This window comes from Eubalaena glacialis, chromosome 5 (assembly GCF_028564815.1).
Source record: "Eubalaena glacialis isolate mEubGla1 chromosome 5, mEubGla1.1.hap2.+ XY, whole genome shotgun sequence".
In the NCBI taxonomy this organism is placed as follows: Eukaryota; Metazoa; Chordata; class Mammalia; order Artiodactyla; family Balaenidae; genus Eubalaena; species Eubalaena glacialis.
In genome coordinates this window covers 38,177,032-38,204,660 of record NC_083720.1, presented here as the reverse complement: position 1 = coordinate 38,204,660, position 27,629 = coordinate 38,177,032, and the positions used below count along the sequence as shown (strand labels likewise).

Below are 27,629 nucleotides of genomic sequence, written 5' to 3'. Positions count from 1 at the left end.
GGTTTGTGCGATAGTTTTATGGCTGTATCTGTATCTTGAAAAATGATTACATATAACTGTAAACTAGAGTATTACTTCAGAACTAAAGTGGATTTCTACATTAAAACATGCTGCCTTACTGCCCGGTTTGGCCACTGTGGTTCTTTTTGCTTTAACAGTCCAGTCACTTGGAAAGCCATGTGCTGGAAAAAAAGCAAGGTATCTAGAGGATGTGGCCTCTCCCTGGGGCCAGTGCCTCAGACAATCCATGGTAGACAGTGCAGTCTGGGCAGACTTCACACACTGGAAGACGAAATATTATCAGATACTTACTACGTGCCGGACACCTCGTGTACAATATTCTAATTTCACTCTGTCTACCCTAGGAAGGCAGTATAATAGACAAAACCCCTGAGGTTCAGGGAGGCTACGTAACCTGCCCTTGGCTAATAAGATGAAGTCAGATTCAATGTCAAGTCTCATTCTGGCACATGGAGCCCTGTTTAGCGTTTACCGCCTCCCACTGCCTCCCTTGTGGGTGGGAATGAGAGTCAGGGTGAAAGTAGGTGATGCTGCCGAAATTCGGTCTCTGTTCACCAGTGACAAATAGAAACGCAGCCACAGTTTTGGGTGAAGTAGAAAAGAATAGCTTTATTGCTTTGCCAGACAAAGGGGGCCACGGCAGGCTAACACCCTCAAAACTGTGTGTTCCCCACTGGAGGGCGTAGTGAGGAGTCTTACAGTGTTCAAGGAGCAGGGCATGATCAGCTCATGGACATTCTTCTGATTGGTTGGTGGTGAAGTAATCAGGAATCAGCATCATCAACCTTCAGGTTCCAACGGGTTTGGGGTCTACGTGGCTTGTGGGCAGGACACAGTTAATTTCTTCCACCTGGTGAGGGTTTTAGTCTGCAAAACAGCTCAAAGGACATGGCTCAGAATATTATCTACAGTCCTTGAGGAAGAACCTGACTTTGTTTAAAGGTCCTTGACTTTGTTTAATGGCTAAAGTATGATTATTTTGTCCTGCCTGACTGTTTTCCTTTCTTTCTGCATTTTCTCACTTCTCTGATTAAATTTACTCTTTGACTAAAGTTTTTCTAAGACAAAAGGCAGGCAGAGGACGTGGGTGGGGATCTCTTCCGGGAAAGCCTCACAGGGTCCTCCTTACAGTGAGGTGGCAAGAGTAAGAGAAAGATGACCCAAGACCGCAAGGAGTTAGTAAATACCTGTCACTCAATCCAGAGGGCCAGTAATAACCTAACGGCCTCCATCCCCACCCTAGGCGGAATGACTCCCTCCCCCGCTGGGTGTACCTTACAACTGGTTCATCCGCAGGACTTCTTACTGTGCTTGCCTTGAGGTTGTCTGTTTCCCTCTCCCTGAAGACAGGGAAGAGCCTGGCCCAGGGTGGGCACTCTGGAATTATCTCATTAGTCCCTGTGATTTAGAATGGTTTCAACAACAAGAGGGCTTAGAGCAGAACTGCAGGCTCTAAGGTTACTGGAGGATTCAGGTCCAAACATATGTTTGGGAGGAAAGACAAAAATCAGTGCACACAACTTCCCAACAGAATCTCCTTAATTGTGAAATCCCACTGCATGCTTATGATCAATGATTCCTCTTCCGAACCTGAAAGGGGAGAGGTTCTCACGTGTACCAACTCTTCTGCCAAAATCCAGCTTACTTGAGAGAGAACAAGGATTAACTACACAACCCACCTCCTGCCCATGTGTCATTTAGGAATCAACACTGCCATACCTAGGAAATGAGAAATACAATACACTCTCCTTGGCTAAGGAGAAAAGAAACTTAGAAGGCCTATTCTAGCCATCTTGAAAGCTTAATTAGAAGAAGGGATAAAGGCTGAACGTATGCTGAGTTCCAGTAACCACAAAGTACTGGTAAGTACATATAAAATGCCTTTTCTCTTATCTGAGTATAATTGATCTCTAATTTCCTTCCACAAGGAAGGAGTTATAATCTTAAGAGTGCTATGGTGTCATGGTTCTGTATCCAGGTAAAAGTCAACAATATACAATTATCTACTTCATGCTGGAGTACAGGTTCATCACCGAGACAGGGCAGGGGGCACCACACACACACACACACACACACACACACACACACACACACACACACAAAACAAACAAACAAACACCTAGGAGGATCAGTTTTCAGTGGTGGAATAAAGAACTATACATGTTTTCACCAATGGAGTTGAATTGAATAAAACTACTGATTTCTTAAAACTTTCCTTATTCAACTGCAAAAGTGCTATCTAAAAGAAAACAATCTATACCAAAGATTGCTTCTTTTTCTTTTTCTCCCCAACTCCTAGAAATCTATTTCGGAAAAGAGAGGAAATTCAGGCTGTTTTGATACTGGGTTGGCCAACAAGTCTGTTCGGGTTTTTGGTAAGATGTTATGGAAAGACCCGAACGAACTTTTTGGCCAACCCAATACTATCAAAGTAAATTGTTTTAATAGGACCTGGGCTGCTCAAGGTTTATCTCTGAAAGAAAAATGACATGTTTAGAAGGACAATACAAGAACTTTTTAAGGATATTCATAAAAATTTGCAGACCTGTTACAATGCGATTAACCTTGACTTTTATTAGTTTATTCTTATAACCACCCTGTGAGGTGGGTTTAAACAGAGAACTAGGAACAGGGTCTTTGAAAGCCTCTTGTTTCTTACTTCACACCTAGGTAACAAACCACTCGTACCTGCCTGGAGCAAGATTAACCTGGGGGAACTTGAGTGGTTTTGCAATTTTTAAACGCTCTCCACCTAAATGCCCCCTGTCTTCAGCTGCTTGAATATTTACACTTCTGCATCAGCCCAAGTCTGGCTGTCACAGCCAATCAGAAGAAAGGGCAGCCCTTGGTTCACTCCTGCTTGGCCTCCCTTTCACTGTTCTGAGCCTCAGTTTCCTCATCAGACTGCAAAATGCCTTGTGTGTCTGACATAAAGGAGGACCCCAGCCGGCAACACATCTTAATTTTTGGCGGGCAGAATACAGCCCATCTTCTCCCAAATCCTATTTGTAAACAGCATCACAGAAAATGGCCAGTGCATACAGTTGACAAATACCAGGAATGCCAGAAAGGAAGGTATCAAAAAAAAATTTTTTTTAAGTGTGTCAAAATGCATGCCTGGCAGGTTTGGGGAAACCCAAGTGCCAGACCCATCAGACCAGCATAGAGACAGGCGGAACATAGTAGAATTCAATCTTACACTCAACTTAGACAAAATGAAGCTGTAAAGCCCAAAACAAATGTCATTAGATTGGTTCCAAAGTCCCCAGAGTTCCAATATCGTCTGTGTTTGAGTTCAAGTCAGGCAGGCAATTGCCAAAACCAAAGGGTGGTCTCTGTGCTAAGACCTTGGGAAGGATCTGTAGATTGTGCTTTGCAGCCAGAGCCATGGGACAACTACAGGCATGGCGAGCCATTCCTGCCACCAACTGCAGTTTCCAACGAAGGGACCTGCCCATGACACTGACCATCAGAATCGCCATTTGCTGGCCTTGCTTCGTCCTCGTAGAGCTCAAGGGAGCTGAGTGGCTGCCTCCTCCGGCCCAATGTTCTGCTAGCATTCTGGAACAGCCTTAAACGCATGACAGTCAAACTGACGGAAAAATAAAAACCAACACAAATCCTGAAATACTGTGGTGCTTGTAGCACCCACAGGGAGTTGTGCTGTAGCCCCACCCCCATCCCCGGAGGACGACGGTGCTTGCTTCAGCTCCCTGGAGAGCTGCGACAGGGACGTCCTGGACTGGACTCAGGGCTCGGCTTTGTCCCGAACTATGTGTTCTGAGTCAAGCTTCACTTTCCCACTTTTTCCCCCTTTGCTTCCAAAACGTCTAAAGCCTCTCGTGGCTCAGAAACTGTTCCTGCTAACAGTAGTCATGGCAACCACTGAATGGGTGTCTCTGGGCTTAGGTATGGTGTCGTGAGCTTTACACAAATTAGTCCCTTCACTCACAACCCAAGAGGCACTTTTACTGTTCCACTATCCAGATGAAAAGAGTGAGGTTCAGAGCAGTTACCTACGAAGGGACCAAGCCAGGGCCTGACTCCAGGCCTGATTCTAAAGCCCGGGTCCTCATTGCTCCTGACACAGTGCCACTGAGTCCCGCCATGACACAGCAGCACATCTCCAAATCAGAACAGAACACAGTGCAAGTCCGGGAGGAAAGCTGGCTCGTCTGGGACTCAGAGGCTCACAGCGTATCTCCGTCTGCCCTGTTGCCCCCCTGCTCCTGTTAATCCCCACCCCAATCCTTTTAACACTTGTTCCATGCCCCATTCTTGCTTTCACCTGTAGTAAGAGGTATTAACGATGATAGTTAACACTGGTTAAAGGGGTGATTCTTACCACACACACCAGCTGTGAAGGGACTTGTGGGCAAAACCTACTCAAATATCAAAGAGTGGCCTGGCTCTCCACCTGCACAATAAACTAGGATTTAGAGGACCAGTTCTGAAAGCATGTCAATCCAACTGGAGCACCGAATAATGGATTCAGTTTCAAACGAGCTGGTTCCCTATACCTGGTCACAGGCCACACCCCAAAATCTAGTCACCGACAAATCTGCCATCTTTGGCTGAAGATGGACTGGGCCAGAGCGGATGGGCCAAACTGTTACAGAGAAACCCCCTCTAAAGAGCAGAACTTCTGGCTGGGCAAGGATTATGACACACACAAGACTGTTTCGACTGTTCCTGGATGAAATACTACAATTCACATGTACATTTAAACCACGCAAAAAACTAACCCACAAAACCCTCTAATTGAAAATGTGTAGAAGTGATGTAGTTAAAACAACTGCTTTCTAGTCTGACCAAGTTATTTTTTGACCTGTCACATTTAAAAATATTTTCACTACCACAAATTTAGAACTTGGGACAAGAATATATTTTATTTTCTCATATAAGTTCTACCAAAAATATATTTTTTTCTTAACTTAAAAATACAGCTTTGGAAAGCAAAATTTGAGTTGTTATAATTCATTACATGTTTCACAAACAGTTGTGAAAGGAAGAGATCAACGGAATGGATTCGATTTTTAAATATAAAAATGTTCATTTTAAAAGCTTGACCTTGTCCTTTAATAACTTCAAGGAGGGGTTCTTGCTGATTTTCTTGTTAAAGATGACCAGGAGTTCCTCTTCAGATTTGTGATGTTCATTTGTCACTGCATAATACTGAGCTAAAACCTTCACAAAGAAAAACAACTGTCAAATGGGTGTATTTGTCCTGAAAATTGACCTACAATGTTCTTCCTCTGACCCACAATAAGGCCGACAGTGACAAATGAAAGAACCCAGGTGCTGGTTACACAAGGGTGTCCTGCTCATGACAATTCATGTGGCTGTACACGTGTGAGCACTTGGCTGCATGTTTCAGACACTGATAAAAAGTTACAATGAGAAAAAAACATTGTTCTGCAATAATCAAAAGATAGCAACATATCTAGAGCAGTAATTTTCATATTTAATGTAGGCACTGTTCTGGCTGAGGAAGTGTGGATGGGGTTTGGCTCCATCCCTTCCCCACAAGCCCTGAGGGGCTAAAAGGAGCAACTTGAAAGTCACTGAGACACACACATACACACTCCAGTATTTCAGATTTAGAAAAACAGAACTGTACATTTTAAAATAAAGAACTGATTCTCCCCAGCTTATATATACCTGGTTCATACTTCATACCTTTTTCCTTAGCTTTTTGATTGTTATTTCGTTGTCTGGGGCCTGTTTCAGAACTGCTTTAATAGTTCCCTTCCAGTTGAATTTACCTACAATATAGAGAATTACATGTAAAACACTGTATTTTGTTGTACTACCAAAAGGGTTAAGAAACCATTTCTGCACCATCTATTTGCTGCTACCCAGGAATGAAGAAGCCCAGAACGGACAGGATGCCACAGTACCGTGCTGCAGACACCTGACCCGTCCAATCACAGTGGCCGAGAAGCGCTGACTACCATCCACAGAACTCATTCTTAGAGTGAGCAGGTTGACTAAGTATCATTAAGTACCACCATCCTATAAATTCCTATAAAAAGATAGGACTTGTATCTAATGAACTTAAGATTGACTAAGGATCCACTAAGATCAAGGGGCTGTCTAAGCACAGTAAGCAAGGCAAAGATGAGCAAAAGGAGCTGAGCCTTGAACCAGAGAGGACAGCCACAAATAATTACTGTCAGCAGGTTAGGACTCATCTAGGGAACCTCTGCTTCTGGGAAGATGAAGACATGTAGGCTGAAGATACATAGTGCTAATGAAAGAAATCAAAGATTTAAATACACAGAAAGACATGCTATGTTCATGGCGTAGAAGACTCAACACAGAAAAGTGATCAATTCTCCCCAGATTGATATACAGGTATAATGCAATTCCTACATAAATCACAGCAAGATTTTTTGCAGATATAGGTAAGATTATTCTAAATCTTCTAATTTTGAAAAAGAATAAAGCGAGAGGAATAAGCCTACCCAATTTCAAAACTTTGGATATAACTACTCTAGTCAAGAATGTGTGGTGGGGTTCCCCTGGTGGCGCAGTGGATAAGAATCTGCCTGCCAATGCAGAGGATACAGGTTCAATCCCTGGTCCAGGAAGATCCCACATGCTGCGGAGCAACTAAGCCCGTGCGCCATAACTACTGAGCCTGCACTTTAGAGCCCGTGAGCCACAACTACTGAGCCCACGTGCCACAACTACTGAAGCCCGCGCGCCTAGAGCCCGTGCTCTGCAACAAGAGAAGCCACGCAATGAGAAACCCGCGCACCGCAACGAAGAGTAGCCCCCGCTTGCCGCAACTAGAGAAAGTCCACGCACAGCAACGAAGACCCAACACAGCCAAAAATATATAAATAAATAAATACTAAAAAAAAAAAAGAATGTGTGCTGGAGGGACGGATACACAAACCAATGAAACAGAACCCAGAACAGAACTACACAAATATGCCCAATGGATATTTGACAAAGGTGCAAAAGCAATTCACTGAGGGAAAAGACAGCCTTTTCAACAAATGGTGTGGACCAACTGGACACTGATGAGCAAAGAAATGAACCTTGAACCAAGTCTCATACCTCATAAAAATTAACTCAAAATGGATCATGGACTTGGGTGTAAAATCTAAAACTGTAAGACATTTTGGAAAAAACAGAAAAAAAGTCTTTGGCATTTAGGGCTGGCAAAGAGAGTTCTTAGATGACATCAAGAGTATCATCTCTTAAAGGAAAAACTGATAAATGAGGCTTCATCAAAATCAAAAACTTTTGCTCTACAAAAAGATACTGTTAAGAGGATAAAAAGACAAGCTACAGACTGAAAAAAACTTGCAAACCACATATCTCACAAAGGACTAGTATTTAGAATATATAAAGAACTCTCAAATCTCAACAGTTAAAAAAAAAAAAATCAAACAATCCAATTAGAAAATGGGCAAAGAACAAGAACAGACAATTTAATGAAGAGATAGACAAATGGCAAATAAGTACATGAAAAGATATTCAATGTCATTAGGGATATACAAATTAAAACCACTATGAGCTATTACTACATACCCATTAAAATGGCTAAAATAAAAAATAGTAACACCAAATGTTGGCCAGGGTGTGGGGAAACTGGACCCCTCACACATTGCTGGTGGGAATATTAAATGGTACAGCCACTCTTGAGGAAGCTGGCAGTTTCTTAAAAAACTAAACATGCAACTACCGTACTAGACAGCCATTGCACTCCTGAACATTTATTCCAGAAAACATGACACATGTCCACAGGAAAAACTGTACATGAACTTTATTCATAATAACCCTGAACTGGAAATAACCTAGATGTCTGTTAACAGATGAATGGATAACCAAATTGTGGTACATTCACACCAGACCACTGCTCACAATGAAGAGGAATGGATTATTGAGATGTGCGGCAACCTGGATGAATCTCCTGAGAATAATGCTGAGTGAAAAGAGCCAATCTCAAAAGGTTACATACTAAATGATGCCATTTATGTCACATTCTGAAACTATAAAATTATAGAAATGGAGAGGTAAACGGAGAGGTAAATGGAGGTAAACGGACAGTGTTGACCTCTGGGGTAAAGGAGGGGGTGGGGAGAGAGGAAAGTGGGTGTGGCTATAAGAGGACAGCAGGAGGGTCCTCGTGGGGATGGGAACGTTTGTCTCTTGACTGTACGAGGTCAACAGCCCAGTGGAGTTTTGTCCTACAGTTGTGTGAGGTATCAGCCTCGGAGGAAATGGGGTAAAGGCTACAGAAGGATCCGTAAGTCTGTACTATTTCTTACAACTGCACGTGAATCTACAATTATATCAAAACTGAAAATTTAACTTAAAAAAAAAAAAAAAAAGAAAAGCTTCACATAATCAAAGTTACAAGCTAAGAAATCTAACCCAACTTGGGCGGTTACTGAAGTTCTGTGAATAAAGTCTCGATTCCCATCGGGTCCTCGGGCCTGTCCTTGACTGGCAGGACCCTAGGGAGTGCTCTAGGCCTGAGCAGTGGAAACAGCTCTGCGGAGGGGGCAGCATTTAAGAGGAACCTTGGAGCTGACAAGTACGCACTCTGGCTGAGGGACGGGGTGGCCGTGGGGCTCCGAGCGCAGGGGCAGCAGGGACAGACCCAGAGACGGGAGGAGGAACAGCCAAGGCCGGCTGGACCTCAGGGTACTTCTCGGAGAGGACGAGAGGCAGGGACAAGGAAGCAGGGAGAGCGAACAGGGCCTCGGAACCAGGGTTTATTTTAAGCTCCAAAGATAACACATGCTTCCAATCCAGACAGCTTTACATTCTATCCTTAAAGCTGGACAGACCCTGTAAGACCAACTCACACAGCTCTCGCTCATTACTTAGCAGTCACACCCTAGAGAGCGGATTTTGCTTCAAGTTCTTCCACGTGCCTCCGGAGGGCATGACCATCAGACAGGCCCAGCTCTCCTCCTCCTCCACCAGCCTAAAGAGGGCGGAGCTTCCAAATGATGGCATCCATACCTTTTGCAGGAGCCTCATGGTTTTCCGGTTCTCCGTTCTCAGAATGTCCCGGGAGCTTAATCTTTTTCTTCTTAGAATCTGCTTCAACTAAGTAATTAGAAAGATTTAAAAAAATATTTCGCATTTATACTAGCGGCTACCATTTAATGAGAGGCCTACATGGCCAGGCCCCTCACATCCATCACCCTGCTCATTCCCCAAGCACCCCAGCCCCGTGGGGTTTCTCCTCCAAGGCAGATGACAAAATGGGCAGTTGCGAGGTGATGGCACCTGCCCAGACTAAGCCCAGGACGGCCTGATCCCAAACCTTATGCTCTCTGCCTTACGTGGTTCAAAATGCAAGGTCTAACAGATTTTAGACATCCCAAACTCACAGCTTAAAAAGTATTTAACAAACCCTGGGGGGCTTCCCTGGTGGCGCAGTGATTAAGAATCCGCCTGCCAAAGCAGGGGACACGGGTTCGAGCCCTGCTCCGGGAAGATCCCACATGCCGTGGAGCAACTAAGCCCGTGAGCCACAACTACTGAGCCTGCACTCTAGAGCCTGTAAGCCACAACTACTGAAGCCCGAGCACCTAGAGCCCGTGCTCCGCAACAAGAGAAGCCACCACAATGAGAAGCTCATGCACCACCCGCTCGCCACAACTAGAGAAAGCCGGCGCATAGCAACGAAGACCCAACGCAGCCAAAGATGAACAAAAAAAAATAAATTTATAAAAAAAACAAAAAACAAAACAAAACAAAAAACAAACCCTGGAGCATAAGCTAGCCACAAACCTTCCGAATGCTTCCGCTTTCTTTTCCCTAGACTGGTTTTTGTCTCCCCTTCCCGCTCCGCGCCTCCGTCCACCGCCCCGTCCTGGGTGCACTCAGCCTTGCTCCTCTTCCTCTGGCTCTTCTTTCCTGCAGCCTCCTGCTCGGCCTCCTGTCCTGCTTTGCGCTTCTTAGGCTTCTGACTCTTTGAATTCTCTTGGTGGTTTTCTAATTTTTGTTCTTTCTTTTCCTTTTTTCTCTTCTTCTGCCGTTCTTCCTTCCTTTCTCTCTTATTCTTCTTTGTCTCTGCTGGCTCTTCCATGCTGTCATTTGCTTTGGAGGACGCGACCTTGGCGTTGTTCTCTGCACATGGTTTGGCCACTTGCTCCAGCGGCTGCTGATCTTGCCCCTTACTGACTGGTTCCTTATTATTAAGCAAAACCAAGAAACACATAAATACTCATTCCAGACACATATCATCTCATGTATCTACTGAATAAATTCTTCTAAGGAAATTATTATTATTTACCATTTTATAACTGTGACCCCCCCCCCAAAAAAACAGTTAACATGTAGCAGTAAATATACAAAAATGGAAAAAACTACCCCCAGCCCACATTCCTCTCTGCACTTAACATTTTCATTCCACTGGAAAAGTGAAGAATCCGTATGTCATGTAAAAGCCAGACCTTTAATTCTGGCTCGCTATTTGCCTTTTAGGTAGAAGACGAGCATGTAGGTGCGGCAGAAACCACCAGATTTATGCATCTGCAGACCTGGGTTCAAGTTCCAGCTCTGTTCATTACTAACCAGGTAACTCAGGGCAAGTTATTTATCTGCTCCAAACCTATTTCCTCATCTGTGAAAAGAAAGCTAGTGATATCTACCTGATACAGTTCATGTACGAATAAAATGAGAAAAGCGATGCTCAATAAAGCAGCCAGATGTACGGGAAGAGTTTTGTAAACTACTGAGTACTAGGCAGAGGTGCTGTTATCATCATCAGTGTTTAGATTGATGGTTACCCTTAGCGGACAGTCAGGGACACCTGGACAGAGTATAAAGTGGCGAGTAAGGAACCATGGAAATGTGAGCTGGAATAAGATAAACTTCCCATTTACTGCACCACCTTATTCAAACCAGCACACAGATTGTTTTTAAAAATGACTTCAGCAAAGCCAGCCCCACTGCCTGCTGTCCTCTGACTATAAATATGCTGCAGTCTCTAGGCCTGCCCTTTCTCAAGAGAGGATGTGGAGCAATTCACTGAACTGCTCGGGGAGCCCTGATGCATCTGGAGGGGCAGGGCCAAGGTCAGTGCTGGCAGCTCTGGGGCTGCTGCTGGTGTGGTGGACAGTCCGAGGCCAGGGCCCACGTTCCATCCCTGTTAGTTACCGGCCAGGTGACTGGCACAAGTCACCGCAGTCCTCCTCCTTTGAGAGGCGAGGTCACAAGGGGGGAATGCTGCCCCCAAGCTGGACCAAATGAAGGACTGGCTTTCACTGACAAACAAGAACTCTACTGAGCTCCCGCCTCAGGCAACCCTTAATGCCCAGCCCCCGGCTCGAAGAGTAGCATTTAAGATGTTAATACTAAAGATTAAACTAAATAGTTGGAGTTTTCTCAGCAGCAGTTCAGAGAAGTCAAGTCGTCCATGTACATGCGGGGGAGGCAGGGGATGAGTTCAGAAAGGATCTCAGGAGGAAGAGGGACACCCTGTCCTACAAGCTCCTTCCTAGGGTACAGTGTGTAGTGAGCATGATCACACCAGGGTCTGAGCGCCGCAGCCCCGAGACTGACCCGTTCAGCTAAGTCTCCAGCTGCTGCCTCGCCTCCACTTCCAAACCAATCCCCCAGCTGCTGGGAGAAGGTGGAGAGAGGGAGGGGAGAGAGCGGGGAAGGGAAGGAGGGAGGGAAACACACATTCATCCGCCCAGCAGCCACTCAATAAATGAGTGAACAAATTCACTCCCCATCTACTGCCTACTTCATTCCAGGCTCTCTTCCAACGTGGTCACCTCAGGGACGACTTCACCGACTCTCTCCTGACAGAGCGCCCTCCTTTACTCTCTGCCCCGTCTCCTGCCTCCCATTGCTTCCTGGCCCATATCACCACCTGACACCATAGCATCAACCCTTATACTCAGCTGTCTGTCTCCCCCACTAGAATACAGCTCTGGAGGGCAGGACTTGGGCCTGAGGATGGCTGCGTCCACAGTGACCAGGTGCGATGCGCACCAGGGTACAGAGAATGTTGCAGCTGAGAAGAATATAAAGCCTCCAGCCCAACACCTCCGGGGCCTCTGAACTGTTTGCACCACAATCTCTAGGCACGTGCTGGGACATTTACTGTACAAAGGCAGTGCAATAACAAGCCTCGTTTTACGGAGCTCAGAGTTTACCACGAGCTGCTTGCTGGTTATTTTATTTAATTCTTAGTATGTTCACAGCTTTAAAAAGGAAAGTGGAAAACACTTTTTTTTTGAACTCTGGAGTTAAACTAAGTAATTTTAAACTTTTGATTCTTAGTTAAAATGTAAATAACCTTTAAAAAGCAGGTGCCACATAAATGCCAATTAAATGATTGGTTATAAGGCTTCAAAGGCCTAGTTTGTATGTTTAGAGACAAACGCTAGATATACTGCCAAGAGAAAGTTTCATTTTTATCCCAATTTGTGGCCAAAACTATTCTCTCTACATAAAAAAGCAAATCAATTGCTGACAAGGTGACTAGAATAAAAGACCAGACAGATGCCACTGTTTTTTTGAAACACTAACAATATGTCTCCAGATCCGACTTAAGCCCCAAGTAGGAGCTAAGTGCAACTGAATTAATGAGAAAAATGTTTAACAATGTAACCAAGAATGTGCCTACAAGATATCAAAGTAAGACTTTCTGCATGTATATTCCACATCTGGGGCCTCTCTGATCAAACCATTTTGACTGAAGGTGGTTGACTCTTTCACTCCAAAGACTTCTCCGTCCAGCAGAAGGAAGGAGACCAGCACTTACCAAGGGCCCCCTACCTGCTGGGCATGAGCTGGGATGCCTGTATACCCTCATTTGCCTTCTGTGACCCCTCACCCCACACCTAAAAGAACACCTAGTCACCCTCTCTGTCCTCACCCTGTTTATTTTTCTTGGTGGCATTATCACACCTGAGATATTTTCTATTTTTTGTTTGGGGCCTGACACACATCAGGTACCCAGTAAGTACTGAGTATAAATACCCACTTTTATTTAAGATAAGGAAACTTAGGCTCAGAGAGGTTAAATAACATGCTCAAGATCAAACACTTGGCAAACAGCACAGCAGGGATTCAAACCAGATCTGTCAGAAACCCGAAGGTCCTGTTCTTTCTAACACTTCCCGCTGCCTGATTTCTAAGCAGATCAATTCATGTTAACTGGTACCATTATCAAACATTGGGATTAAATACCTTTCTCTGCACAATAAGGAAATCTTCTCTGCAGTGCACTGTTTATTCCTTCCTATCAATGAAGGCACAGAGAGGCTCTCTGAAAAAGAAGGCTGTCTTGACCTCCAAAAATAAGACATTCCCATTTCATTATTACCAATCATTTTGGCCACACTACAAGTCTAGAGTGAGATCTGACTTACATTGCTAGAAGCTTCAGAAAAGATATTCCACACCTGTTCCAGGATGGATTCATTATGAACTTTTAAACTGTTCTTCATCCAATTCTGTATGGAAAAAAAAAGAAAAAAACCCACTTATCCCATATTTTGACAGGTATACATAAGCTGTCACCAATAGGCCCATATCCCTTCCATTCAAGGAAGTCATATCAAATACATACCTGAAATTTCGCCCTTTTCCTGGGAACGTTGTCAAAACCACTAATTTGCCCTAAAAGTTCCCTCACTTTGGGGCCGACACTGGGTCTTTTTATTAATTCATTAATTTTCTACAAAAAAGGAAGATAAAACAAAAACAATAAATAATTGACCGATGAGTTTCATGAAAGTCAAACTAGGGGGTTTACACTTCACGTACAGATTTTGTATTAATGTCTATGCTTACAAATTCAACATAGTACTGAAAGCCCAGAGCAATTAGGCAAGAAATAAAAAGCATCCACATTGGAAAGGAAGAAGTAAAATAATCTCTGTTCGCAGATAACATAGTCTTATATGGTGCAAACACAAAAGATTCCACAAAAAGAATCTTCAGGACTAATTAACAAGTTCAGCAGTTACAGGATACAAAATCAACACGCAGAAGTCAAGTTGCATTTATATACACTAACAGTAAACAAATCGAAAAAGAAATTAAGAAAACAATTCCATTTATAATACCATCAAAAAGAATAAAATACTTAGGAACAAACTTAACCAACCAAGGGGGTGAAAGACATATACTGAAAACTACAAAACACTGCTGAGAGAAATTAAAGATACAAATAAATGGAAAGATATCCCATGTCCATGAATTGAAGACAATATTATTAAGATGTCAGTACTACCCAAAGAGAGCTACAGATTCAAATGTAATCCCTATCAAAAAATGAAAAAGTTCTGGAGATAGATGGCGGTGATGGTTGCACAACAGTGTGAACGTACTTAGTTGTATATACTTCAAAATGGTAAACTATATGTCATGTATAATCTATCACAATTTTTAAAAACTGAAAGAAAAAAATATAAACAAACCAAAAGTGATCAAAAGAATAAGACAAAAATGGATATTCTAGGGACTAGGGAATAAATCTAAGATCAAGACAACATATTAAAATCTAACAAACAAACATGACATAGCAAGAACAGAGATGAAAAATAAATAAGTGATCTAGAGAAAGGGCTTATGGCAATCACAGTGAAGGCAGAGGAAAAAGGTAATTATTAAAGTTAAGGAGATGGCAATACATAAGAAAGATGGTCACTTATGAGCCAACAAATAAAGACAAATAATGCAGCTAAACAAATATAGTGCAGGAAAGGGTCCCTGCATTAGGGAAGAACTGCAGCTACATATAAACAGACCAGAAAAAAACTGACACAGGATACAAAGAGGATAAGGCACCCAGGCAGAAAAACAAATCAAGAAAGCATGAACAAGGAAGAAGTCAGGCTAGCTCAGCACTGGCCAGAGCCGCGTGTGGAACCAGACAAGAAGTGCACCGGAGACCAAGTTTGGAGGAAAACACTGTGATCCATGCCAAATAGGGTATTTCTCCCTGACCCACTATCCACTCTCCGTGTGTAAGCACAGAGACATCTGGAAGGATGCTCGGTGAACATTAACACTGATGGGATTCCAAAATTCAATCTTTAAAAATGGAGAGTTTAAGGATTTAAGGAAAAGAATAAATACCCAAATCCACGTCTGTTGGACAGGTCGCAGCAGGACCCGTGCACTCTCCCAGCAGACCACATTCGGTCTTAGGTGTCTGCTAACGACGCCAGCTAGGGAGCTAGAGAGGACTCAGATGGGGAGCGGACCGGTGCACCAGGACAGAATCCAGAACAAAGTCCTCGGATCTCTAATACAGTGGCACGGCTGCTGAAGCCTGACAGTTTAGAACAAGGGTGGGCAAACCTTTTTTGAAAAGATTTGAGGCTTTGCAGACCATTCAGTTTCTGTCCTAACTACTCAGTGCAGTCCTTGTAGCGCTAAAGCAACCATAGACAATGTGTAAACAAATGGGTATGGCTGGGTGCCAATAAAACTTTACAAAGAGGCAGTGGGCCGGATCTGACCTGTGGGCTGTAGTTTGCTGACCTCTGCTCTAGAGGATTTCATTCAAGATGTGATGTCAACAGACACAGAACTCACACACCAGGCACCTCCAGCGCAGGGGCCTAGGAATGTCATCTGGTGGTCAGGGAGAGCAGACATAGGGCCCCAAAGTGTGGCTGACGGCCGCCAGCCCAAATACCTCAGTTAAGACAAGGGGTCTCACTAGCTTCTCAACCTGCACTGGCAGACTTTGTTAGTCCTTTGTGAACCGATTTTCCCTCCCAGGAGTTTTCTAACTCAGTAAGCTAGTCAATATCAGAAAATTCACATTTAAACTCTGTCATCAAAGAGAGTAACTATTTATTTGATTTCCAGGAAAATACAGAGTTTCCATACAGATGACATTTGTCTTTTCATTCTCCTACCTTCCTTTCTGAATCTTTCCTCCTGCTACTATTCTGTAAATGTGAATAACATACTGGAAGTTATACCTCAGTAAATTACGGATTTCGTTGCTTTTGCCACTTTTATAATGTATGTTTTCATTTTATTTTAGAAGTAGAAAATTCCTCACATTTATGAAAATGTCTCTGTTTTGCCCGACTCTGATGACAGACATCACAGCTTAACATAGTTTGAGTTATAAAAGTTGCATCATCACTAGATGCAGGTACAGATTAGAAAGCTTCCGTTCGGTTTCGTAGCCAAGGGAAAGTCAGTGAGAATTTGGAAATATTTTTGCAAGAAATCTGCAAAACGTGTAAAGACAAAATACACTGCAGTTGTACTGAAAGAGAAATAAAGAGCTCTATCCTAAGACGTGATGTTTCTGGGTCTTGCCTGCACGGATGATACATTTATTCTTGGTTTCTTAGGTGTCCCAAGAAAGTAGAAGATGTCAGATGAAGCTTCTTGATGAATTAGAAAGATCTTACAGGGCTTCCCTGGTGGCGCAGTGGTTAAGAATCCGCCTGCCAAGGCAGGGGACACGGGTTCGAGCCCTGGTCCGGGAAGATCCCACATGCCGCAGAGCAACTAAGCCCACGCGCCACAACTACTGAGCCCGCGCGCCTAGAGCCCACGCTCTGCAACAAGAGAAGCCACCGCAATGAGAAGCCCGCGTACCGCAATGAAGAGTAGCCCCCACTCTCCGCAACTAGAGAAAGCCCGCGTGCAGCAACAAAGACCCAGTGCAGCCAAAAATAAATAAAAATAAAAATAAATAAAATTAAAAAACAAAACAAAACAGTTGAAATCTTAAAAAAAAAAGGAGAAACAGTCCAAGTAAAATAATAATTAAAAAAAAAAAAAAAGAAAGAAAGACCTTACCTGAATCCATGCCTGCTGTTTAACATCACCTTTGTGGGTTTTACCTTCATACCCTTTGCCACCATACTTCTGATCTTCACTTATGCATTTCACATGGTTTTTATAGTCGTCACCCCTTAAAGTGAGAAAGTTCCACCGTTAGATTGTTTCTCAAATTGGAGTCTCTGTCTAAAGCTAGCACGCTGCCCCAGCCTTCTGCCGTCCACACTTACATTCACATCCGTGCTCTGCACGGCCATCGCACCTCTTTCATTTACTATGCTGGTAACCTCCTGGTCACATCACATTTTCCTTCTTCCCAACTGTTCAAAACCCACCACCAAACTTTCCACCCATTTTTATATACAAATGTCTTAAAATCAAATTGATAGGCAGCATTTTTTTTTTTAGTCATACGTGAATATATACTAAATAAAAAGGAAAAGAATTCTCTGCAACAGGGTGGCTTTATCTTAAATTACAAAACCTGTAGGACTTCCTGGTAATATAGTAGGCAATCAATAATCAGTTGTAGACTAAGTTAAAATGTGGTGTAAAATGGTGGTATCAGGTCACAAAAAAGATCTCGGAGTCTTGGAAAAAAAGGAAACTCGATTCTGTCTCAAACGATCTTTCTGAAGCTCTATGGGGTCCTCAGGGAAACGTTGGGAAAAGGTTGAGGGCAAAGTCCCCTAAGGAGAAACAACCCAATTTTCACCTGTTCTATATATCCTTCCTCCTAGGATTAGGTATGAACGAAGACTTTAGCAGTTTCCAAACTTTTTTTTTTTCTTGTTTTAAATATCACTGCTTTAGAAAGAAATTAAAAGGGACTGTCAGCAAATATCCCCCAAATGCCATAGAGGCCATTAGGGCAGATGCATCAAAAATGACCTTTTTACCTGAACCCTCTGAAGCTGAAGGGAATCAGTATGAGGCACAGGTTGGCCAACTGCAAATGACCCTCCCGAAGAAACAGTGGACGAGCAAGATCCATCCTGCCCCCTCCCCTCAGTCCTCCCCTTTCCAGAGACCCCCTCAGTGGAAGCACCTGACACACGGGGGGCCAGGAGCTTCACTGCCACCATCACCGCCGATTTTCTAGGGAGGGTCGAGCCTCTTCTCCCAGATAGCTCCTCCACTGTGAATTAATAAATTCATTTTCTGGTCTATAAATCCATTTCTTCACTGTGATCAGCACACCACACCCCTGAAACCCTACTCTACGTGGTCACCTCCCTGGGTCTGGTAACGGTGCCAAGGACACAACAGCAAGTGTCACAGACTGATCAGATTATGACCGAACCCATAATTCCCTTTCCCTGAGTCTTCTCTTTAAATCACCCTTAAAAGGCAAATGGTCTTGTAAGGCACTTTTAATTTTTTTTTCTTAATTTCTTTCCTCAAATTTGCCTCTTGCTTCTTCTTTTTTTTTACTGCTTTGTGGGACCAGGGGTTCCATAATTGGTCTGGACCTTTACTATGGATCTACCTGAATTCTGTGGAACTTACCAGAAGTCTTTACCACAGTCAATGCAGGAAAGACATTCACAGTTTCTGCAAAGAGCCACATGCTTTTCTACTTGTATTTTCTTCACTGATTCACCACATGCATTGCATGTAAAAAATACCATTTTTAGCTAAATGATTAAATATTTTTTATCCAAGACAGGTTTTAAGTCTTATCCTAAAAAAAAAATCAAAAAAGAAAAAAGATAATTATCATTGTAGTCTGAAACTTCTTTTCCAAATATATGATTCAGACAGCTAGCTTTTCACATGAAAACAACAACACAACAGAATCAAAGTTGATTAGCAATCTACATAAACCTCTACCACCACATAAGTAAAATTATAATCAACAATAATAATACGGCTAACATTTGTTGAGTGCTTACCGTGTGCTGGGCTCTATTCTAAAAGCTTTACGCTAATGAATTTATTTAATCCTCACAGCAACCCTATGAGGTAAGGACTATTACTGTTCTCAATTTACATGAGGTATTGGGACTCAGAGAGATTAAGTAATTTGCCCAAGGTCACACAGTAGCAGAACCAGGATTTAAGCTTCGCAGGCTGTCTCTAGAGATGAAGAGTTTTGGGGGCGTTAAATGAAATATCCTACGTTTCCCAATAACTTAAAGTGCATACATGCCTTCTCTTTCTCTCTAATGCCTCTAGGTATGCGCTGCAAATTATTTCAAGTCCCCAAATACAATAAGAACACAGCAAAAGGGGAACTGAGGAAGGTTCAGAAAGTGAAGAGGCCTAAAAATAATTTCTATAAGCACAAAAAGCACTCATATAGGCATAACTATGTACCCACCAGATGTTAAAAATGAGGATGTGCCTCTCAGTTTTAATGGACAGGAGTAGGTGTGGCTCCCTGTCAGATCAATAAGAAAGAAATGGGACCATATTCAGGTGTCCCAATGCTGGGTGCTGCATTACTGGAGGGTGTTCCCAAACCCAAGTGTCCCGAGCACTGCCCCATGATTAAGTGGGTCCACACCTACACATAACTACCATTTAAAAAGTTCGTGGAGATGTTATTGTGGTCAACAAAACACGAATTCACCTAAAAGTGTGACAGAAGTCATAGTAACTTTCCAGGGTTATATAATTTTTTATCACTAGATTCTAAGAGTATTGTCATTTTACATTATAAATAAGTTTCACAGCAAAAATATTGAGAACAATTGTTTAACCCAGCACTTTATTCCTCATGGTGAAGGTAAGGATCAAGAAAAATGATATGATTTGTTTCAGGATAAGACTTCATTTGAGAATCCTTCAGCACAAATGAGTGACTCCTGGGTCGTGGAAAATTCTCATGTATGAAATCACTGTCTCTCCTCCACTCCCACGTTCTGAGTCACTGCTGGAGAGGACATACCTAAGCAAGGATCAGGGCTATTCCCACCCATTCAACCCCGAATGGAAATGTACATCCTGGCTGCAACTCCAGGGTTTACAGAGGCCCAGCTGGTCTCTCTTGGGGGTCTCTTGCCCCGCGGAGCACTGTCCGATGTCAGTTTGCCTGATGTGCTACACACAAAACGCGGGTCCCTGACCCCAGGACCCCTTCCTCAGCTCACCATCAGGGTTACATGTGGTCAGCTACAGCCTAGCAGAGAATCCAGAGGAAAACAAACCTGACTGTTCTGGGATGCGCACCAACAAAGACCATCTTCTCATCTGATTATGGTAAAGACATGTGAAACAGTCACAAGTCCTGGGGGGCTGGCATCACTTGGACTATGACCCATTCCCCCGAAGCCAGCATTCTGCACCCAGCAGAAGGATGACAGATTACTGGCAGGCAACGGAGCAGCCACCCTGCCTCACAAGAACAGAACTAGGCCAGAACAAAAGCCAACACCACACTGTCAAATAAATAGTCTCTAGCGGCACTCTGGTCTAAGAATGAGAGTAAACCATTAATTAATCACCAAGAAATGGACTGTCATCGTACACACAAGGTAGAAGCAGCTGCGATGAGCCAAATTATCTGCTGGAAAATTTAAAAGTACTTTCATAATGAGATTCAACAATGAAAAAAATACCCCCTCAAACTGAAGCTATGGACTGGAGCTTTCCAACCTTCATTTTTGAGGTCTATTCTGTATCTTAATCAAGGCGGAGAGGGGAGGGGAGGAGGCTCAGGCAGGCTTTGAGATCCAGTTGGGAGGTGCAGGCTGCAGTGGAAGGTCAGGAATTAAAGGCCTGAAGAGGACCGCTGGAGACAAAATTTATCAACTCAAAGAAGCCAGTGATGTTGACAAAAAAGATGCTCGGAATATCTGTGTAAAACATGTTTTACCTCTGGGGGTTAACCCCACACAGTGTAAACATCAATTCAGGAGAGGATTAGAATTTGGTCACATGACCGTCGGAAAAATACCCCTCCAAACGTTTCAATTTGGTCTTTTGTGGCATATGTTCGCATGTAGAAATTTGTTGCGATTCTTTAAAAGGTAGAATGCAGGGCTTCCCTGGTGGCGCAGTGGTTGAGAATCTGCCTGCCAATGCAGGGGACACGGGTTCGAGCCCTGGTCTGGGAAGATCCCACATGCTGTGGAGCAACTAGGCCCGTGAGCCACAACTACTGAGCCTGCGCGTCTGGAGCCTGTGCTCCGCAACAAGAGAGGCCACGAAAGTGAGAGGCCCCCGCACCGCGATGAAGAGTGGCCCCCGCTTGCCACAACTAGAGAAAGCCCTCGCACAGAAACGAAGACCCAACACAGCCAAAAGTAAATAAATAAATAAATTTAAAAAAAAAAAAAAAAGGTAGAATGCGTAGCTTGCACAGTAAGCCAGAACTCAGTCTCACAGTGCCTCTGGATTTTTAGAGCCATTACTGCATTTTTATAGTTGATGAGCAATGGGGGCAGTGTGGCCACCTGCTTGCTAAGGAGATAAGGTCTGTAAGGAGCTTACCCCTTTCTTTTATGCAGTAAACACTTGCCTGTGTGCCTGTGTGGGGAGAGGAGGGAGAGGCTGCAAAACAGCAAGCTCAAAACCACCCTAACTGCACAGCCTGCCTGGCAAGTCTGAGTGCAGGGCTGACAATTTCGGAAGTGCAAACGCTACAAACTTACAAAAAGACACCCTGTGAAAATTCAGCTCCTCTAATTGAAGATAGCACTGCACTTTCTGAAACAAAAGACTCAACTCATTCAAACTTCACAAGACTAAATAAATGTGGAAGAAATTTAAATAATTAAATTTTCAAATGATGTTTTTGGTAAATTTGTAACATTTGTAGCTCAGAGGTGAGAAAAGCTAAAAACATGCTGCATTAAGACTTTTAGGACACCTGTCTACTGGGTTCAGGTGCCATATATGTCATGACCGTCCATTTAAAGGAAACCTAAGTCTTTAACCTAAAGCCAGGCCACACTGGGCAAGGGGACCACCCTTGTCACAGCAGAGTATGATGGGTATTGGACAGTAGCGCTGAGTTGATGGGCAACAGACAGCATCAGTACGGGGCCAGGAACTTGTGAAGCAATCCAGGCACCTCAGTCTCCTCTTATCAAGACGGTGGCCGAGTTCTGTTGACCTGGGCCTGGAGTCAGGGCCAGAGGATCTGAGCTGGAGCCCGCATCTGCCAAGTGAAAACTAAATGACCTTGAGGTACCTAAACTTCGCAGATTCTGTTTATCTGTAAAATGGGTCTATTATCTATCGTAGAGCACTCTGTGGAAAGTTAAATAACCAGATGTCAATGATGGATCCTTACCCAATGGTATAATTTCTTGTGATCTATTAATCTGCACATCAATGACATGGCTCCCAGTCCCCTCCAAACACATGCTTCTTTAAATATCACCCTCAGTCTACCCATCCATCTTCATAAACTCTCTCTAGTCTCCTATGGCTCCCCACCCCATGGGTGCCCACGCTACTACCCTGTTCCCTGATGACATGAACTCAGGTTTGTTCTGGGATTGTATTTGGAATGATTTTTTACCTTCCTCCCTACACATTTTTGTATTGTTTATTAAAAAAAAAAAAACTATTCTTAAAACATTCCTTCGCATACACACACAGACCCAAACCCCACTGCCACCATCACACACCGAAACAGCCCACCTGAGGGGCCAAGCTGTCAACAGCCCCCAGCGAGCACTGTGACCTTGAGCACTCAACCCTCAGAACTTAAATTCTCCCATCTGTGAAACAATGCATCAGGTCAACTAGGCCAGTCTTGAGCCCCCCTGGGGGGTGGTGGGGAGGAGGGAGAATTCCAAGAAACGAAGGGTATGGTGAAAGGGAAGGACAGACAAGTACAAACTGTCCACCATCACACCTAAACCTCTGAATGTGGGGTGATGAGGGTCTGCATGTGCACTCAGGGAGGACCTCTCCCTTGCTCTGCAAAAACTCTAGGAGGCAGGTACACCCATCTCCACTGGACAGATGAGCCAGCTGAGGCTGGGAGAAGCTGAGCCGTGTCTCTCTGCCTCCCAGTTGCAGTCTCACACCCTCCCCACACACTACATCACCAGCACGGGTTTAAACACTGGTGTAATAACTATCTGTGCAAGCCTACCTGTCAGGCACTATGCTAGGCACTGGTGGGGAAGGCTGGGGGTGCTCTTTGAATAAGTCCCAGATGGGCCCTCTGCAGGAAAGGCAGCCTTGCACTCACTCACACCCCACCTCATGCCCCTAATCTCTCCTCAGAGGCAGGGGCTGCAGAAGATCCTGACATTTATTGAGCGTCTACTATGTGCCAAGCCCTATCATAGGCGGTTAACACGTTTGGGCTCATGTAATCCTCACAAGAATCCTCTGAGTTAGATTCTATATTATTCCCTTTTGACAGACCAGGCACAAAGTGGTTCAGTAACCTGCAGCAGGTCACACATCCAGTTAGTGGCAAACCTGTTTTCACACGCAACTATTCTGGCCCTAAGTCCCGGGCTCTCAACCACTATGCCCTAAGGCCTCCTCCTTTGGGACCCAGCTCCCCTAGGCTCAGAGAAGGCAAGCGGCTCGTCCCCAACATGCCGCAAGCCTTGCAGCCCAGTCCAGCGGTGACCAACCATCCTGGATGCAACCCCCTCTGTGGGTTCCCGGCACGAGGACCTTTCCATTTTAAAACCCGGAGGAATTGGTCATCCCAAGTCCGGGACTCCTTCCACTTCCCCAGAGTACGAATGGGACCTGGATGCATTTCCTCCTTCCATGCGTATAAGCCAAAGGAGAGACTCTCTAACGGTGGAAACGCAGGCATCGGCCACAGCGCGTCCCCCGCCCCACTCTCTGAGCCCCAGCCTCCTAGGTCGGACCTCTGGGCCACCGCCCCTCACCTCTCAACCAGCGCCCGCCAACGGTTTCAACCGGCCGCGAGGAGCACGTGGAATCGCCACCGCCCGCCCAGCAGAGCCACCACCTCCCTCCAGAGCTTCCCCCAGCAAAACTCGCTTCTGCGCCTCCTCGCGCGCGTGCGCGCCGCGGCCACACCTCCTGGCGGAAGTGACGCAACCGGAAGCAGGAGGCGGATCCTGCTGGCTGAGGGGGCGTTGTCGGGGCGGTTCGGCTGCCGGCGGAGCCCGGCGAACGGCGCTGAGGGCGGTGGCGGCGGCAGGAGAAGAGGAGGCGGCGGGGCGGGGAGCGGCCTCCGAGGGGAAGGTGGGCGCTGGGCCAGGAGGCCGGCCTCGCGAGGGCGTGCGGGTCCGGCGCGGTGGGAGCATCCCGGAACCCCGGCTGGGCTCCCGAGGGCCGGGCAGGGCATGGAACCACCGCCGCGCTCGCATCCCCGCGCACCGCGAGGGTCAGTGGAGCTGCCGGGTCAGGCGTGTTAACCCACGGCCGCGCGGTGCTCTGGCTCAGAGACGAAGACCGGTCCGGGGCCTCGAGCGGGGCCTTCCCCTTCGTGCAGCTCCCCCGGCATGGAAACCCCACCCACGTCCCCTCCCGGCCTCCTCCGGCTCGTCGCTGCCGGCCGCCCGGGCACCGCCCGCGGGAAGAAGCGGGTCCCTCCCTGCCCCGGCTCGCTGCATCACGCTGTAGTTGATAATAGTGCTTAAGACTACAGAGCTCCTAGCCCCCCCCAGTCCCACTGGCGTAAGACCTCTCCGTGCCTTGGTTCCGCGTCTGTAAAACGGGTGTAATAACGGTTCCTACGTGGTGGGGTTCTTGTAGGATTTCATGAGTTGGTGAATGTAAAGCACTCAGCAGAGTGCCTGCGGCTTAATCGCTTGGCTGCTCTTCTCAGCCCTTAAGACAGGTCGCGCACACAGCGGTGGAGACTAAGTGTGTGTTGCTTCAATGAGTGAATGAAGGTTGAACGGGGTTTGAACAGAGAATTGTGAGAAGCATTAGGCCTAGGGTGGGGCTGTGTGGGTGATAAGGAGGCTTTCATTCTGGAGGTGAGCAGGGTTGGGAATGGAACAGAGGGTGTATGTGAGGGCTGCTATAACAAAATACCGCAACCTGGTGGGGGCCTTGAACAGTAGACATTTATTTTCTCACAGTTCTGGGAACTAGAAGTCCCAGAAGTCCAAGATCAAGGTGTCAGCAAGATAGTAATCTATACTATCTTGGTATAGATTTGTAGCATTTAGAACAGGAGGATACCTTAGAGATTATCTGACCCAATGGACCCCTCCACTTTCACAGATGGAAAAACTGAGGCCCAGAGTCTCCATCCATCCCGAAACCATGTATTGAGCACCTACTGTGTCCAAGGCACTCTTCTAGGTACCAGAGATACGCTGATCAACAAGACAGAAGATTTTTTTACCTTGTGACAAAGTGAGTTAGCTGCAAAGATATAGAGAGCCCCGTGCTTCTTGTATCACAACACAACGCCTGTGTTGCACGTGTTCATCCTCATGTGTGCTGTGCTTTACTTTGGTGCTTATCTCTGGGGTCACCTGGACAGTCAGGTATAGGTAGTAGACTGAAGAGGCTACTGACTTATTCCAAGGAAGGCCTTTGAGCTATTGCATGTAACTTGGAGTAGTGGTTAAGCATGTGGACTTTGGAGTCAGATTCCATGGGTTTAAATCCCAATTCTGGGGCTTATTGATTGCCTATTACTTATTAGCTGTGTTTGTCCTCTGTAACTCTGGTCAGGTTATCTATTGCTGTGTGACAAACTATCCCAAAACTTGGTGACTTAAAAACTGTTTTATTTTACCTCACGGTTTTGTGGGGCAGGAATTCAGGCAGGGCTGTGCTGGGTGGTTCTTCAGCTCCACATGGTATGGACTGGGAGTGGTGATCAGCTGGAGGGGCTGGTGTGGAGCATTCACTGTGGCTTTGCTCCCATATCTGGTACGTGGGAGGGAATGGCTGGAAGGCTGGGCTCAGCTGAGCCCTTCTCCTGCCCCATGTGCTCTCTCCAGCTGGGTGTCTTACAGTCCTGCTGTTGACGCAGGCCTTCCAGAGCCAGTGTCCAAAACATGGAAGGTGGAAGCTGTCTGCTTGTGGGGCTTGGGCCCAGAAATGGGCACAGCTTTACACCCTTCCTTTTACCTGTTCTGTTGATTAAGGTAGAGGCTGTTCAGCTTCAAGGAGAGGAGACCTAGATCCCACCTCCCCTTGGGAAGAGGGTCAGAGAAGTTGTGGACCTCTTTTATCCACCAAATGCCTCATTGTCCTTATCTGTAAAATGAGGCTAATAGTATGTAGTATCTATTTTACAGTTATTCTGAGGATTAAATGAGTTAATATGCGTAAAGAGCTTCAAATACTGCCTGGCATAGAGGAAACATTTGATAAATATTTGTTGTTATTATTATTGTTACTAGGTACATGATACATTATTATTCATAGCTGTTATTCATAGGACACATAAGAAATACAAGATGCAAATTCTTTTTCTGGAGTTTTTTTTTTTTTTTTGGAGTTTTTTATAATCTTATTGGGGAGGCACAGGATTGACATCATGAAGCAATTAGAGAACTATACTAAGTAATATAGAATAGTTACAATTTTTATAGTCAAAGTAAACTGTGGAATGGTTCATAACTTTGCATGTCACTTCTCTATAGCTAGAGAATGTCTAATATAGATTCAGAATATTTGCTGTATTTTAACATTTAAGTCTTTGGAGGAAGGTTCTATGTTGTATTTTTAATGTCCTTTTTCTCATGGGCATAAGAGCATGGGCTCCAGGGTTTAGGAACCAGGAGGTGAGATGATGGGAGGTGAGATTTGGAGATTCTGAGTTGAAGGGTCATACAGTTGGAGATGTTCAGCAGAAAGTTGGACATTTGGAACTGGTGGCTGAAACTAGAGTTTCAAATTTAGGAATTGTCTGCTTAGAACAGGTGAAAGCCAACAATAGATGTGATGGTGATGGGAAAGAGAAGGGGGCCCAGGTGCTGAATCTTAAGGGACATTAATGTGTGGGGGGCTCACAGGGGAAGAAGTGCAGCCTGGAGATGGGACAGATCAGGGGCATAGAGAACCGGGAGCCTTCTGGGCAGGAGGAGTTCCACAGTGGAGGTGGGCAGGCTGCACCACCACCTGTTGTGGGAAAGCTTGGGGGAAGGGACTGAGGGCAGGCCACTGTGGGGAGTCTTTCAGCACAGTGAGAAGGGCAGCAGGTTGTAAGGTGAAAAAAAGAGTGGTGAGAAAGTAAAGTAGGATGTGTAGATTGCTCTTTCAAACATGTGAGGGGGGGCCTGTGATGACTAGATATACCTGGGGGAAAGGTTTGTTGTCCTGTTTTGTTTTGTTTTGCTTTTTTCAACACGGGGTCATCTTGGCCTGTTTATAGGGACTGGTGAGCCAGTGGAGGACAGAGTGGAGCACTGAAAGGGGTGATGAAGCAGAGTCCTGGGGGGGAGGAGAAGGGAAGTTAGCTTTGGAAGGAGAAGGCACACTTTATCCTTTGAGGTGAAGGGATTGAGGGGGGTGAGGGGGAAATTTGGAATCACAAAAAGAATTTAAAGGCACTCAGGGTATAGTAAGTTATTCATGGAATCAACCTTAGTGAAGTCAGGGTCACAGTCATTTTTATGGAAGAGGGAGACAGACGTGGTGGGAATGAAGAGAATGGAAAGGATTCAGAAGCACTACTGTGGGGAATGTAGACGGAGTTGAAAAGAAACAAATAGAAAACGTTACTAACCATCATTAACCAGCAGCAGAGATCAGCTAGCGTGCATTTTAGTGGTTGAGTATCTGCTGTGTGCCAGGTGAAGGTGGATAAGATGGTACCTTCAGAACTCACAGCAGAGTTGGAGACACAGGTGATAGGACATAATGACAGGTTATCTAACTGAAGTATTTATGCGGTAAGATCGCACAGATGTGACCCCAAAGTCAGACTTGAGGAGGGAACGGTGGGGAAGAAGAAACGTGGCCGGAAAGACTTCAGGAGCAGGTGA

General features: G+C 45.1%; 1 protein-coding gene across 1 annotated transcript; it reads right to left on the bottom strand.

The window, feature by feature from the left end:
- Positions 1 to 4,933: 4,933 nt before the first annotated feature.
- On the bottom strand, positions 4,934 to 23,738 carry LYAR (Ly1 antibody reactive). The gene is made up of 9 exons (XM_061191232.1): positions 23,595 to 23,738; positions 18,286 to 18,460; positions 16,795 to 16,909; positions 13,586 to 13,693; positions 13,386 to 13,469; positions 9,787 to 10,186; positions 9,010 to 9,096; positions 5,701 to 5,786; positions 4,934 to 5,208 (listed from the first exon to the last, which is right to left on the bottom strand). The coding sequence occupies exons 2-9, from the start codon at positions 18,405 to 18,407 to the stop codon at positions 5,074 to 5,076; spliced, it is 1,137 nt and encodes a 378-aa protein (XP_061047215.1). The 5' UTR covers positions 18,408 to 18,460; positions 23,595 to 23,738; the 3' UTR covers positions 4,934 to 5,073.
- Positions 23,739 to 27,629: the final 3,891 nt, after the last annotated feature.

Coding starts and splice junctions, on each gene's coding strand:
- LYAR (XM_061191232.1), bottom strand. CDS start 18,407: ATGGTATTTTTTACATGCAATGCATGTGGTGAATCAGTGAAGAAAATA. Junction 13,694..16,794: donor AACAGCAGGCATGGATTCAG/GTAAGGTCTTTC, acceptor CCTTTTTTGTAG/AAAATTAATGAATTAATAAA. Junction 5,787..9,009: donor CCATGAGGCTCCTGCAAAAG/GTATGGATGCCA, acceptor TCTATATTGTAG/GTAAATTCAACTGGAAGGGA.